This window comes from Poecilia mexicana, unplaced genomic scaffold (genome assembly GCF_051168715.1).
Source record: "Poecilia mexicana isolate PSO_F unplaced genomic scaffold, ASM5116871v1 scaffold_5, whole genome shotgun sequence".
Classification (NCBI taxonomy): Eukaryota; Metazoa; Chordata; class Actinopteri; order Cyprinodontiformes; family Poeciliidae; genus Poecilia; species Poecilia mexicana.
Genome location: NW_028263374.1, coordinates 24,472,914 through 24,488,566, shown reverse-complemented (window position 1 = coordinate 24,488,566; position 15,653 = coordinate 24,472,914). Strand labels below are relative to the sequence as shown.

At 39.0% G+C, this 15,653-nt stretch overlaps 1 protein-coding gene across 1 annotated transcript; it reads right to left on the bottom strand.

Moving 5' to 3' along the window:
* Window positions 1-9,175: 9,175 nt before the first annotated feature.
* Window positions 9,176-15,382, bottom strand: dhrs3b (dehydrogenase/reductase (SDR family) member 3b). Its single transcript, XM_015006820.2, has 6 exons — window positions 14,571-15,382; window positions 10,848-10,991; window positions 10,596-10,715; window positions 9,945-10,183; window positions 9,712-9,837; window positions 9,176-9,586 (listed from the first exon to the last, which is right to left on the bottom strand). The coding sequence occupies exons 1-6, from the start codon at window positions 14,763-14,765 to the stop codon at window positions 9,502-9,504; spliced, it is 909 nt and encodes a 302-aa protein (XP_014862306.1). The 5' UTR covers window positions 14,766-15,382; the 3' UTR covers window positions 9,176-9,501.
* Between the last annotated feature and the right edge of the window lie 271 nt (window positions 15,383-15,653).

The window sequence follows — 15,653 nt, the reverse complement described above, 5'->3', positions numbered from 1 at the left end:
AGATTGAGACTTAGAATGCAAACTCTCAGATTTCCTCAAAGCCTCGCCATATTTCTGGCGAGGCTTTGGCGAGACCCAATCTGTCTTCCACTTCTAACACTGGGGATAACAGTGTCTTGTGTCACATGAAGGTTTGACAGACAGCCCCAGCTGTGGCAGTAAGGCGCCAGAGCACCACGCCCTCTTTAAGCAAGGCAGACAAGACCCAAACCCAGAACAATTCAGTCTTTGTGGATCTACTGGAAACTATTGACTGCATCCAAATGACCGTAAGCTGTAGATACAAGCCAGATGTGGAGAATTCCTTGGCCCAGTTCAATCTCAGTCCAGTCTGGCTCATCCAAGCCCAGCAGCAGAGCAGTGGCTGGAAAGGGGGAGTGTAGCTCTGATCATCCTGTTATACAAAACCTGGTCTAATCAAACAAGAGACGTATGTTTCTTCTTGTTCTTTCTCCTTATATGGTTCAAGAAAAACAATGGAAAGAGTTGCAAAATTGCTGCTTCAGGCTTTGGGAGAATTGAAAACAGGTTGCGATGCAGCTATCCTTATGTTGATAAAATACTTCAGAATATACCTAATCCTGGCATGTCTCCTGGAGGCAGTTTTTTAATTGTTGCACATTAGTCATTTTACAAATCTTCCTTTTAACCAAATTAACCCCACATGCTCCTATCCAAATTAATGATACTTCATAGAATAATTCAAAGAAATATTTAATCAATTCCAACTGTGTGACTGTCTGGGTGAGTTAGATAACATGTTACGCAAAATGAATTTCATACAATAGTTCAAGCAAGAGACAGTACATATGTCCATTTAAAAAAAAAAAAGATCTAGTTATTGTGTATGCTGGTTCTCCAAAAGGCTGCTATATCATCATTTAAGGTCATCAATGGTCTAAACCAGATCACCGGGATCTGGTGGAAGACTTATTTGTTCAATTGCAGGCTAATTACAGCAGGCTGCACAACTGCCCCCCACATTCCCAGCTAACCTTTCACCCCTGAGGTGTTGAGAAGGCAATTACTCTTCTTGGCTTCTGTGTGACAGGCACAAATACATTCTGCTTGTTTCCTACCTTTCCGCTTCTCATTTTTCTTACTTTGTCTTGGAGTCTCTTGGGCTTTCAAAGCACTTAGAAAATGTACAAGTGCATCGTAAACTCAAAAACCAATCCTTTGGTTAGGTGAAAAGTCGTACATTGGAAAACTTTTTGTTTTGTGTCTTTGGGATTTTCATTTCTTTTTGACTTAGACTTTTAGTGAATGTTTTTATTTTTAAATATTTAAATATGTACAGTAGGACGCTTTTCTTTACACACACTTTATAAAAAGACACATAACCTTTACTATTTTCATTGCCTGGCACCTGATGTAAGTCAAACAAGTCTTTTATCCTGTTTTTGGATTATTAGATTACCTTATTTTGCCAAATGCCTGAATGATATGAAAGTTGGCTTTTTTACATATTTTTTTTATTATTTTCCAGAAAAATGCAATTACCATTATAATGCCTTTATTCAGTTTTGGAAAGCCAAGATGAGAATGTCATTGGTTTATAAATTTCTGATTAGTTAATTTGCAACATTTGAGTTAAATGGAATAACATGTGTAGATGTATTTTAAGAAAGTACATCAAGTAAGAAAGTACAACTTGTTGTAAGATATCCAGAGAAATTTGAGGACAAAGGGTGGTGGGGGGGCTTAAAGGTTTGCAATAGGAGGGTAGCAATATTATCTTTTAATAATTAAAAGTGAAGTTACACTTTAAATATGATTTTCTTTTCTTGTTTTCTTTTTGCTAAGACATGCAAACATCAAGCTGATCCACCTCTTTGAAAACAGTGCTTTCCAGCTCCCTTGTCCTGTTTCACAAGCCACATCCTCTTTTCCAAACCTATGGTTACAGCCCTCCAGAGGGATGCTTTCATCCTGACGCACACTGTGTGTTTGGTCTGTTTCCATTTAGCTAAGTTCAGGTGTAGTTCACAGAGACCGCAAGCGCTGATCACATGACTTGTATGCAGGCTAAGGAAGCTCTTTGTGTAATATTGCTATGTAAGGGACTGAGAGGTTCTTAGCTCAGCAAGTAAAATAAAAAAAGTTCCTCAACATTTACATTTAAGCAACGAGAATGTTCTTCATATCAAACCAGTGAAACTTACTTGGAGTCTTTAACCCTCATGACTCCATGGGTATTGACGATATCAGAGCTGTAGGAAAATGGTTGTCTAAGCTTTTCAGATCTGCTCTGATGTTCAGTTTAGAGAGATAAGAGACCAGTGCCCTCTATCTGACCCACATCTGATTCACCTTGAGTAAAGCGGCCTGCTGGTAAGACATCAGACCAAAAAGTTCGGACATGTGAATGTTGTGTAATCTGTGAAGAAGGTGGACTGTAATAAATAAGTCTGGTTGAAGTGGTGCATCTGGGAACAACATTTTTCAGAAGAGCTCTCCTGACGTGATGCCTGGTGGGCTTTATAAATATCTTGAGCCCGTCCGTGCAAAGTGAACTGTGTTTCACCCTCCCACACCCTTCCCCTTTGAGTGTTTGCCTTCTGCTCGCAGTGAAAAGGAGGCCTTACTTTGCTTTGTTTGTCCCTCAGCTCTTACCTCCCACTTTCTCCCTGTTAACTGTCAGTGTTCAAAAGCAGAACACTGGAAACCACATGTGAAACAGAGACTCGTGGTTTCACAGTAGAGAGTCATGTTCCCCAGGCATATTTTTATGTTCTATAGGCACCCAGGAAGACAAGCAATTAAAATGCTCCGTCTCTGCTTTTTTTTTTTCACTCTGCTTTCGAGATTTGTGGTATATCGCATAACAATATAGAACATTCACTTTTAAAATGGCAAATTATCTTAGAAAAAGTATATTGTAAGAGGTTGAAACCTCCTGTTGGGCCATTTGTTTTGCTTCTTCCCTTTGTTATTTCACAACAGCACTAAATACTGTATCTGTAATTTATTTTTGTATCGGTGTGATTTAAATTTCCAACAAATTTTCACAGCATTAAGCAGGTGTTCATTATGTCAGTTTATTGACTGGTATATATAATAGATATGTTAACCCCAGGAGTTAAGGTAACTTGCAATGTGAAAAGAGAAACTGATATTATTGTCAGTGAACTATTTTGTTTAAAGAACAAGGTTTCATAAAAGTCTGAGCTCCAGAGCCCACATTTGTGGAGACCACGAATGTGATTTTATTTTATTGGCATTTTAAGTTATAGACAAACAAATAACAGATAACTTTGGAATTCAGCCCTAGTTAATCTAATGCATCTAAATACAATGCAGTGAAACCAATACCCTTTAAAATTAATTATTTTAGCTAGGAGAATCCATCCATAGGTAATTTAATCTCAGCATAAAGTCATTTGTTCTGTGAAGGCCTCAGAGGTTTGTTATCAGTGAACAAATTAAGACCAATGAACACCCCCGGCAGGTCACAGATAAAGTTGTGGAGATGTTTAAGGCAGGGTTCTGTAGCTTTCAATGTCTAACAGAGCACAGTTTATATAGAAACACAGAAAATTATGGCTTGGAATTGTGCCTCAGATTTATATCTAGCTTTAAAAAGCTCCATTCTTTAAAACATCACTTGCGCTGACATTTCTTCAGGTAATTTGAAATTGTTGCATTTATTACCTGGAACAATATTCTTTACTAGTCTTTTTGTTGTTGTTTATTTGCTATAAGCAGCTATCTTTAAGAGTGTACCCTGAAAACAGCTACTGTGCACCGAGATCTTCCAACAATACATCAGAAGCTCAAAAAGACCATCTAAACAAACTACTTCACACAACTAATCATTCATTCGAGGGTTGTAGCCTATTTTGTGTATTCATATGGAGTCCCTGGATGTGTTTTGGAGGACTGACACCCTCCGAGTTTGCTGCTCCCTTTAACCTTTAACACTACTGTGTATAATAACTCTTACAGTTTGACAGGTCAACTGAGGCGTCACGCCTGGCTCCTTGCTGTGGGTTAGGGCTAAGGCTTTTTATCATAGTACCTACTCAGTGATGGATGAACCCCAACAGCAAACTGGAGAGAGGACCAAGGCATTGTTCAGAGAAAGTGGAAAAGGTCTTGTAACAAATATTACTTCACTGAACTCTGCTACCTCCTTGTTGCCCCTTGCTACATTCTCATTTAGGTATCCACTTAAGGTTGTGTTCACAAAGCGCACAGACCTTATGGGGTTTATTGCAGATAATAGTCTGCTGCTCACATATCTGATAGCTCTTGTCTTGAGTGTGTTAGAGCAAAGCAGAAGGATTTTTCTCAGGAATCTTACTGCAAATGTGACACACATTGTGCAGAATTTGAAAAAGAATGAACATTTCCTATGTTTTAGCAATAGGAAAAAAAGAAAAATTGTGATGAAGTAGATTTATTGCATATAGCAGAGCCATAGCTTCAAAGTCACAGAGAAATGTCTCCAAAGAAAACCAATGTCACTGAATCTGCAAGTGTATGTGATGCGAATAATGACAGAATCTGGGACTAGCTGAGGTTTCACATGCGTTCAGCATCACTGCAGAGCAACTCAAATGGTCTGCAGATCTGGGATTCTAAAATACATTTAATGGATCGTTGAAGACTGACTCTCTAAGCCCCAGCATTGGGATTTTACATGCTTGACCTGCATATAGAAGAAAAAAAAAACTGTGTTGCTTTAAAGTACAGAAGAGGAGAAGTCTATGGAATTTAATAGTAAATGTTCAGGATGGGAAAATAATTACTTATCAACTTTGAGGGCTACGTTATTTCAAATCAGTATTGAAAGTGAGCATGAAGTTAACTTTACAGCTTTTCAATCCTGCCACTCAAAGAGAAAACAAATGTGTCCAAAATCTTCTAAGTCTAGAGTATGTCACCCATCCATCAGTCTACAATTCACTTAAGCCTCCTCAGGGAAGTGGGGGACAGGGGGCTGGCTGTGTGTCTCAGTTATCACAGGGTGAGAGGCAGCATGTATCCTATACAGGTCACCTAGAGTACAACTCCACAATGAAAATTAACAGACACCTGGGAATGTAGTCACAGCTGGGACAGCTAGAGTCACATATGTCTTCTCTTGTGATCCATCCTAAAACTCACTGCTTCCACCTGCACTTGGTCAGTAACCCTTGAGCTGACAGCGCTCAAAAAGGGAAAAGACTTTCCAAGCCCCACTTTGATTTATTCTGCTTTTTGGCTAACCCTGCACTGAACCTGTCCCGGGAGATTTCCAGCCATTTTAGCCCTCCTTTTCCAGCATACGTGCACAACATGCCTCCTCGACCTAGTTCCATCCCAACACGCTGCTTCTCCCACTGCTTTCGCAACAGCCCATGGAGAGAATGAGAAACAGGCCCCTAGAAGGAGGCTCGGATTCATTCTCAGCAGTGCCTTCTTTCCCCTGTTCCCTTTCCATCTAAGCTCGTGTGGGTCACTTACTGATCACTATGAGCGGCCCTATCGTGAGCACACAGGAGGGCATCTATGGTTCGCCGGGATTCAAATGACTGTTTATGAGCCTTGTCTGGCAGCCAAAGGCCAAGCACTCTCCCAGTGTTTAAAACCACTCTGACTTGAGTTCAGACATGGGGTGTTTCTTCTTGTGATTGAAGCTGTGGCCACCATTCCCTTTCATTTCTCTTGCACTAGAAGTTGGAGAATTGTTTTGAAGAGTGTGCTCTGTCTGTGTTTATTTCAGAGAACCAAAAAATTCTGCTATGTCAGAATACATGAATCTGCAGGTTTTTTTATACCACATGTGTGTGTATCAACTATTTTATTTACAGACTATTTGCTTCATGGTTAACCACGCTGCATAGAGTAGGCATGTTTGATGAATTAGCCCTAAGTTGTGCTCCGGTCAATTTTCCCTGAATGTCAGTCTAAGAAGAACAACAATCTGAACATACTAATTAGTGAAAAGAAAACTTCCTTGCAATCTTTATGATAACCTAAGCAATATCTTAGTATCTTAATTCCATCTATTGTTGATATAATTGCAGTACTTTTTAGAATTTTTTTATTTATTTATTTATTTTATTTTATTTTTTTTCACATTTTGTCACATTACAACCTCGAGCTTACACATGTTTTTATTGGGTCTTTAAACAGACCAAGAAAATTGTAAATGCAAAACTTTGAAGATGAAGGAAAGTGACATCATTCCATATTTTTTTATGAATACAAATCCTGTGCAATGCATTACTTGCAGACGTCAACTAGTTAGTCAACAGATAAATCTTTGTGTGATTCAATCTCAGTACAAGTACAGCTGTGCTGGCCTTGGAGGTTAGTTGAGGATATTAATGAACAAACAGCATCATGAAGACCGAAGGAACACACTAAACAGGATATGGATAAAGTTAAGGATGAGTTTAAAGCAGCATTAGGTTATCAAATAAATATCTCAAGTTTTAATCATGTAAACAAAGCAATCTTTAATCCAGTATCCCAAAATACAAAAACTCCAAACCAGCCAAGTAATCCTAACCACTTGAACTGCAAATGGTTAGCATCCGTAGCTCCTGTAGAGGAACCTACTGACAGGATGAGTAGTCATATACTCAATCTGGACTCATGAGAGGTAAGATTACTCAATTGTTGAAAATCCAGAAGAAGTTCCATCTTCAGTTTGCCACAAACCACAAGTCATTTAGCAGACAAATGACATCAGCATAAAGCATCTTGCTCTAAATGTAAGTCCCTGTGTGGGACAAAGTACAAACACCATGAAACATGGTGGCAGTGACATGCTGTGGAGATGCTTCCTTTCAGTGGCACAGAGAATCTGATCAGAGTTGATATGAAGAAGGAGGAAGAAAACCACAGGACAATCTAAAAAGAAAACCTGTCAAAGGTTGCAAAAGGCTTAGGGTTGGGACAGAGCTTCACATTCCAACAGGATGACTTTAATCATGTTTCCAGGGTGACAATGGAATGGTTAGACTGAAGCGATTTAAAATGTTATAATGGTCTGGTCAAAGTCCAGATATTACCAATTTGGTTGGTAATATGAAGGAAAACAAACTAAATTTCATGATTGCATCCAATTTGACTAAGCTTGAGTTGTTTTTCAAAGACAAATGGAAAAAGTGTCTCTCTATACCTGGGCAAAGCAAGTAGAAACATATCTGAAAAGACTTCCGGCTGTAAATGGCAAACAGAGGATGTAAAACCTATTGATCCAAGGAAGCTTAATACTTTGCCCAACATTTCAAAATAGTGCATAATTGCTACAGAATTATGCACTATTTTGTGTCGGCTCATCACATAATTCACCAAAAATATACTGTAGTTTCTGGTTGCAATGCAGCAAAATGTGAAAAGTCTATAAATATGTTTGGCAACGAACTTTGTTATAGCAAAACTCATGCCAGCAGTTCTTAGAGATATGATGCATATATGTAATTCACATAAGATCTAGCAGATTTATTGTCATATGGTGTTTAGTTTTTGATAGTTTGTGTTTTATTTAAGAATAAGTTCTGAAGATGCCAGGAAAAGTCTTTCAGTTTTAAAAAAACCTGAGCTCAACAAAATTCATTAAAAAAGGTACAGCTTACTCTTAATACAGCTTGTTTTCTCTGTGATAAACCTTAGTAAAGAATATCTTATAATCATCTCATCAAATATTAACAAAGTCAGATTTACTTTGTTTTAGTTCTGATGCAAAAGAGAATGGAAAGCATAAAACGTAATGATGCTCATTAATTTAAATAGCTTTCCCATTTGGGTGTTGGTGTAACTAAAGAAAGGGAACTTGACTCCATTTTACATCGACTATGAAAATACCTTCAGTGTAAACAAATCAAAAACAAATGGTGATAGCTACTTTTATGCTGCCGCACTTAAAAATTTAGTTTGCAGTAAATCCAAAGCTGACTAAAATGAGTGACATGAAATGTTGAGAGAAATAAATAAAACTTATTATCTCTGAGCCTTCCCCTAAGCCTGTCTGGCAGAACACAGTGAAGTGCTTGAGATGGTATTTTGCCCTCAATCCAAATTAATTAAGAAAGTAGGAAGATACAGTGGGCTTCTCACACTATCTTGCTAAGATTTAGATAAAGTAATCAATATCACTTTCAGTAGGCAGATTATTTCCCTCTGGAAAAAGCCAGGTTAGCACAGATCCCACCCCCACAATGCTACAGTGAGCTAATTAGCTTCTCAGTTATGGGAGAAACATGAGAGCAGTATTGATATTCACTTATAACCTTAGGCATGGAAGTTAATCAGCACGTTTACCAAAATGTCAAAGTATTCATCTAACAGGCTGGAGTTAACTTGTTTACCGGCTCCGTATCTCACAGCCTCTTTAGATAAAATCAATGGTCATTTACTCAAACGTGGTTTAAGGCACTTGTGAGTCAATGCAATGATTAATTCCAAGATCCTTGCGGATTTATAGAACATGCAGGATCTGTTTAACATTTTTAAGACTAAAAGGTGTTGATTGATCTACCAAGCTCAACTCCGAATTTTATTCTTCAGGGTGAAAAAAGACACATTGATTAAAAAGGTAATTGTGAATTTAGTCAAATCTTATCTATTGTGTTATTCTTCTTTCCACGTGTTTTGAATTACAGTATTTGAATGTGCTCAGATTCGTATGCTAAAGAGAACCCACATTGTTCCATTCTTCTATTATATCAGCCTCTGGGGGTTTGTTTGATCTGCAAACACAAATGTACCATTTTTCCAGACATCTTAACATTGTCTGGGTACGAGTCAAACTGGTTAAATCGAATTTGATATATTATCATCTTCCCCTTAAATAAATAAAATTTCTTTTTGTTGAATAATAAAAGCCTCATGATAACTGCTGGGAGCAATAACTTCAGCGGTCTCACTGCCTGTCCATATTAATTGAATTTTGTGCAAAACCATTTTACCCACATGTGGAGGGCCAAACTGATCTGATTTGGGTTCATTATTTTTCATTGAGAATTACATTACCTTGCATACCTACAGTGTTTTCTGAAAGCTGAGACCAAACAAACGCCTCATGCGCCTCCCAAGAGAATGTGTTATGTTTTCGACATCTTTGACACTGCCTTGTGCTCAGAATAAATTCAACTGGTATCACACTTTGAGAGTCACATCCCAGTCATATAATACTGTGTGGATACTTGGTGTTTTCATTTTAAACATAAAAGACATCTTATTTCTAAAACTCAGTTTTATTACTTTGTTTTCCTTAAGACCCATTAAAAAGGATTTAAAAATTGTAAAAATAGTAAATGTGTCACAAAAACCTTCCCAGAATAACAGCTTGTACAGATGCATGGATTCTGCTTTATACATGTACACACAGGGAGGTGCTTCATGTAGTTCACCGCTAACTTCTACGTGCAGAAGCAGCAACTTTTTATGCTCCTTAAGTGTTCATCTTCGATTTCAAAAGAAATCCTCCACCTTTGATTGCTTTAAGGTCCATATTCCCTTTATTTCAACACAAAAGTCTCTCGAGATGTGTACAATCCAGATTTATGTCCTTCCTTTGAATGTATTCATGCAGGTATAACTCCCAGAGAACCTATGGATTTCCTCAAGGGCAACTTGCGGCATGAAGCTGGAGAGTTTGGAGAGATGAGGGACAAAGTGTTCAATAAAAGGCATGACTTAAGGTGAAAATGTTTTTAAAAAGCCCAGATCAAATGAAAGGAACAGAAAATATGAAAAGAGAATTTGTTTTACCTTTTAAGTATAACAAGGGCGTGCATTGTCCAGGGCAAGTAAAGGAAGACCTTGTCGGTTCTGACAGCATCAACAGTCTTCTGGGCAACTACTTCAGGTTTAAGTGGTGGAAAGAGCTGAGGAAACCTAAAAAAGAATACATTTAAGATTTGGAGATAAATGGAGCAATCTTATTAAATAAATTATTACTTTTATCTAGTTATATAGATTCAGAGCTTCGAGTGTCTACCAACCTGACTCTCATACCCCGAAACATCTCTGTATTGGTGTGGAAAGGAAGCACAGTGGTGCAGCCGACACCAGGACAGTCCAATAGGCCAAGTGTCAAGCTCTCCATGAAGGCCAGTGATGAGGCTTTAGAGGTGCAATAGTCTATGGCCCCAGGGATTGGGGACTGGGACAGGATGGAGTTAATGCACACTACATGGCCGTGTTGTAGTTCCAGCATTCGAGGCAGGAAAGCTTTTGTTGTCTAAAGCATTAACATGAAAAGAGAGAAAGAAAGAAAGAAGACAAATGCAGGAAGGGGAATGAAGAACAGAACCAACATGAGAAACTGTCTGCAGTGTCATTACATATTATATTTCCCATTACATTTAGCTGACAATTCCATTTATGTCTCCTTATGACAAGGTCCTTTGATCTTAATACAGAAAAAAATGTCGAGAGTTTCAAAACCCCTCCGATGTGTCAGAGACTGAGAGGCAATTTGGAAATTCTTCACTTAACCTGCCATAATAGCAGTCATGACTGACATGTCTGGGGAGCCTTCTGCATACACTTTCATACTATAATCAAAACATAAAAGTAAGGATAATCCACCAGAAGGAATTCCCCTAATTCTGCAGGCAAACAGTCTCTGCTTTGACTTGTGAAATGCTTACCCAGAACTGTCCCAAGGTGTTGATATGTTGAGTTTTTAGAAGAGCATCGTCATCGCTGTCCATCAGACTTTTACCATGCACTACAGCTGCATTGTTCACTAATATCGTAACATCTCCAACCTTGGATAAAAAAAAAAGCACAAGATACCGCGGACATTAAAATGGAAATGAAATGCTGGAAAGCAAGAAGATGTTTTAAAGGTAGATGGAATTGCCTCTGCTTGTAGCTTCACAACACCTAGGACAGTTTACCTTTTCTCTCACCACCTTGGCTTGTTTGTACACTTCGTCCCGATTGGCCACATCACATACAAAGTAACAGCATTCTGATCCAGAGAGGGAGATTTCTTCAACTGTCTCTTTTAAACACTTCTCTGTTCTGCCCCAAAGGATCACCTGATAAGCAGCAAGATTTTTAAAGGTTAGAGACAAATAAAGAGAGGTTCTGCAAAGAAACTGAGGACAACACAAACTAATTCAGTGCACTCTTATGTGTACTGTATATTATGTGAGAGGGTAGAAAGGGGATTTACTTATTCTTTATTTGCTATAGTCAGTCTTTGACTGAACATGACATCTTTTATGCAACTTTTTGGCAATAAGACATGTTGCTCTTTTCATTGACAGAACAAAGAGGCCATTTTTACTCAAACAAATAGTCTTCGTACAAGATTAAAGGCTTCGAGGTTGCTGTGAATGAACTGTCTCTTCATCCACCCGTACACTAAATGAACGCTGGTCATTTGAGCAGGGAACTTGGGGCTGGATGGGGATGGGAAGGAGGGGGACTCAGTGATTGGGCAATTAGATCTGTCAGTCTTTGGGGTCAGGGAAAGGTAATGAAATCACGGGGTCAGCCATCCTCATCTCTCAAATACAAATTCTCAAAGAGATTACACAGCTTGTTGGGCAGATGAGCCTTGTCATTGCTGGTAAGGGAGTCCGAAGACAATGTGTGTGTGAAGAGCTGAGGATGTCAGTGCAGGCTTTGGCTGGTTGCCCATGACTGTGAGGATAGCACTGGGCAAAAATATCCACAGTAAAGTGATCTTGCATATTTAAGTCAAGAAGCGTGTGGACAGCAAGGCTGCTTCTTGGCCCAATGTTCAGCCTGGAATCTCATATTATTTTGCCAATGTTTATTTGTAAACACCCATTTAGTCAGTTGGTATGCAGGAATTTACATTGACTTTGAGATATTACTCTGAAATATGTCATTACAGAAGTTATATCTGACAATTGTGCAGAAACTGGATTTTTTTTATAGCGTCGGTGTTCTAAATATATGACTGCATAGTGCTGAATAAATAAACTCAACTGGAACGGAACCAAATATAGTGTTGTCAGAAAACAATGGAAGATCTTCAGATCCAGTCTTTTCACATTATGATTCTTTTTGGTAGTGTTCTGGTTAATGGTGAACATGGTAGATTATCATAAACAAATATTTAAGCAATATAGTTTTGGGGCACCACAGATCTTCAATATGCTCTTCAATTCCTTATCAGAACTGTTGGCAATCAGGCGTTTGCCTCCTTCTGAAAACAGCTCTCGTTTGATTGGGGTTTTGTTTGTTTGCTTCATTTGCAAGGCCATTTAAGTAATCACTGAAGGAAGACAGGTCTTGATAAATAATTTAAAGCTCTTAATAGGATTTGAGCAAGACAAATAAAGTTGACAGTTCTCATTAAAACTCTGCACTTAAAGCCGTGTTCTCCTGTTAAAACATTATTTAATTTATCAGTTTATCACCCGTCAAAGCACACAGGACAATCAGAGCAAGCACACATTGGCCAAATTGTTATCCGGATAGAAAACTGTTTTTAATTGTTCTTGCAAAGGCAGTGTTCTTTGGTGATAAAGCGTTGATTTCTCCAACAAGGCATGCCTAACAAGACATAATGTCAACACACGAATCAAGTAAAAGCTCTCTAATCAACAAATTAATGTGGTAGAGCTTGAAAGAAATTCTTGACAGGGATAGAGCACGTCACTCGATACAGACTGAGGCACAACTCTCTGTGTACTGAGTTGCTTCAGCTGAATTACAGTGATACTTTATCTCCCAAGTCTCAATGTATGGGTGGGTATGAACCCTCCTTTTCACACCCATTGTATGAGCCAGCAGAGAGGCGGCACACAGAGGGGGCAGCAGGAGTTCAGGAGGCAGTCGCCTGCCGCTGTCTAATTACTGCAGAGACAGCAAGGTCAGTTGCAGGGCAATACCCAGCTGGGAGTGGTGTGCTTCCCGCCTCAAGCACAACACAAGCACAACCACACAGACCTGTTGTCTGTGTATTCCTTTGGTTCACCTTCCACGTGAAGGTTTACTTGTGTTGTTGACAACTACTTTTCTTTCTAACGTTGGTTTCAAAAAGGATATTTGAAGAAATGTACTTTTTAAATTTGTCTGTGCTTTGACTTTCTTGAAACTTTCACTACATACTTTCTTTGCAAACACGAGTTTCCCTTTGCAAAACATGCGACATATGTCAACTTGTTCACAGTTGAATCTACCCCTCTTCATCTTGGTAAATTCTTACAGTTATAGTCATCTTAGCCTACATCAAACAAAGATCTGAGCAAAAGCAAATCAGGGAATTTTGACTTCCAGTCACAATGGGGCTGAAACTGGGGTGAGTGTAAAGTTCACATAGGTCAGCCATATCCATAATTGCCCACCTATTTCCTTCTAGCATCTCTTTATCCACAGAGCAATTGTTACAGACATTACCAAAGGTGTTGCTTTCAAAGCCCTCACACCTTGATAACAGTCAACAATGAGGTGCTGAAAAGCATAGTGACATCCTTTGTTGTGCAGCTGCAAAGTAATGCTTTTTAAATCAACTGGTTTCTTCTTGCTCATTCCCCTAGGATGTGGCATCAAAAGAAGCAGGAAAACAGTTAATGTTTCAGCGAACTTTCAGCAATGTTTTCAAGCTGGCAAAATTGTGTTTCAAAAGATCATTTGAGCTGCAATGCCTGTGTCACACATATACAGATGATTACAGTCATCAACTTTCAATTGGTCTGCTCAATGTGGGTTGAAATTACAACATTTTTAACCCATGTGTAATGAAGGCGACCATACGAGGTGATCAAAAAGAGCTTCTCCATTAACACAACCCTATTAAAGAGACAACAATAATTTTCAAGCACTTGGCTGTGCAATGTTCATCTTCAAGATTAGTAGACAAACCACTGGTGGATTGTTATCCTTAGCATAAAGCAGTCAGCAAAGCATTTCAGATCCAAGCAGAAGCTCTTGGTTAAGACTGACAGAGGACAGGAGTTTTTGGTTGAGATGGCAAAAATGGGCTTCATTACTACTGAAAAACATAAATTTATAATAAATATGACCCTGACAAAGTTGACTCTCTCTCTCTTTCTCTCTCTCTCTCTCTCTATATATATATATATATATATATATATATATATATATATATATATATATATATATATATATATATGACTTTCAGGGATAGGAAATTACTGTACTTTGAAATTGGACTGTTCTAAAGCATCTCTCATGGTCTCCCCGTGTTCCAGGCTTGTACTAAGTATTAACTCACAAGAGACAAATTAGAAATGCTTACAAAGCCATTTTCTAATCTGCAGGAACTGCTTCAATAATGCATTTTTCCCTCTGTAAGGTTCATCTTAGTTTGCATTTACTCTATAAGACATCCCACGTCCTAATGCAATGCATGAAAACAACTCTATTGTGGCTTTCAAAACAGATTGAACTTGTACTGTGGATATGCTGGTCGATTTTCCAGCAGATTAAATTTCACAAATAGAAAAAAATAAAAGTATAACAGGTCACTGATTTGTCATGGCTGTGAATAGCTCACGGAGTTATGCAGAACTTTTGCGCACAAGCCATTCCCCAACTCCACCTTGCAAAAATAATAATAATAAAAAAACAACAACAGTATGACAAAATGTATGCATTATGTTGTCTAATTACTTTACCTTTTTGGCTCCTTGCTTGGCGAACTCCTTGGCCAGGTGACGTCCAATCCCTCGACCTCCACCAGTGATCAATACCACCTCCTTACTTAAGTCCTTCTTGCTGCTTGGCAACAGCGACAACAAACTTGCCCGGACTATGTGATAGAACATTTGGATCGGGAAGAAAAGCATACGAAATGCGCTTCTCAGCTCCATCTCGGAAAGTGGCCACAGACAGCAGACAAGTAATGCGCTGACTAGCTCTAATGTCCTCCTAACAGTGCGCCGCGGGAGATATCTGCAAACATATATATCTATATTTTTTTTTTATCTACAGCCTCAGAAAGTTTTTCATGAGCACATCGGACGCGGGATGTTAAATAATGAAACCCAGAAGTGCGTTTGTTTTGAGCGCTTTGACATCCTCGAAGGGCATCAGGCTCATGAAAAGTCTGAGTAATCACTCATCTTTGCTTGTCAGCCACCGAGTGAGACGCAGAAGCGTGAAAGACAAATCCAAGCGACGCAGTGTGTTGTTGTGCGCTACTGAAACCGCCGCGGTCTTTGGTGTTGTGTTCCTGTCCTGTCCTGCTTTATATATTACCCCCTCTTCCTAGACTTTGAGCTATTTTCACTTGTGGAAAGTCCTGGTGAACCTAGAGGGGCGGATTGTAAGGGTATTAATCCTGATTGACATGTTAAGTGTGGATGAATATTTTGCTCCAGTGCCCGTCTGCCCTGACTGGTTGCGTACTGGCATCTTCCCCACCCCCTTTATGTGTCTACAGCAGCGCTGGTTCTCAATCTGTGGTCCAGCTCCCCCCTCCAGCGGTAACCCCCTGCGCGTCCCAGGTGGGTGCTCAGTCTGCTTTGGGAAAATTTAACTTCGTAATCCCGTTGACCTGAATTTAACCTCATTGCATAAGTAACAGAATAACAGTAGTGTTGCAATCGCTCAACAGCAGTAAGACAATACAAAAATCACTTAGGATTTGCTGGGTGAAAAGGTTTGAGGGAGTTTTAGACAATGTCCGAAAAGTAGCTGGGCAATTACACCATAAATCAACCAACTGCCCACAATTAATTACGCTTAACAATTAATAA

Excerpts from the sequence above, each read along its gene's own strand:
- dhrs3b (XM_015006820.2), bottom strand. The coding sequence starts at position 14,765 with ATGGAGCTGAGAAGCGCATTTCGTATGCTTTTCTTCCCGATCCAAATG. Across the intron at positions 10,184-10,595 it reads ACACCTTGGGACAGTTCTGG|ACAACAAAAGCTTTCCTGCC; the intron begins GTAAGCATTTCA and ends TTAATGCTTTAG. Across the intron at positions 9,838-9,944 it reads TTTCGGGGTATGAGAGTCAG|GTTTCCTCAGCTCTTTCCAC; the intron begins GTTGGTAGACAC and ends ATTCTTTTTTAG.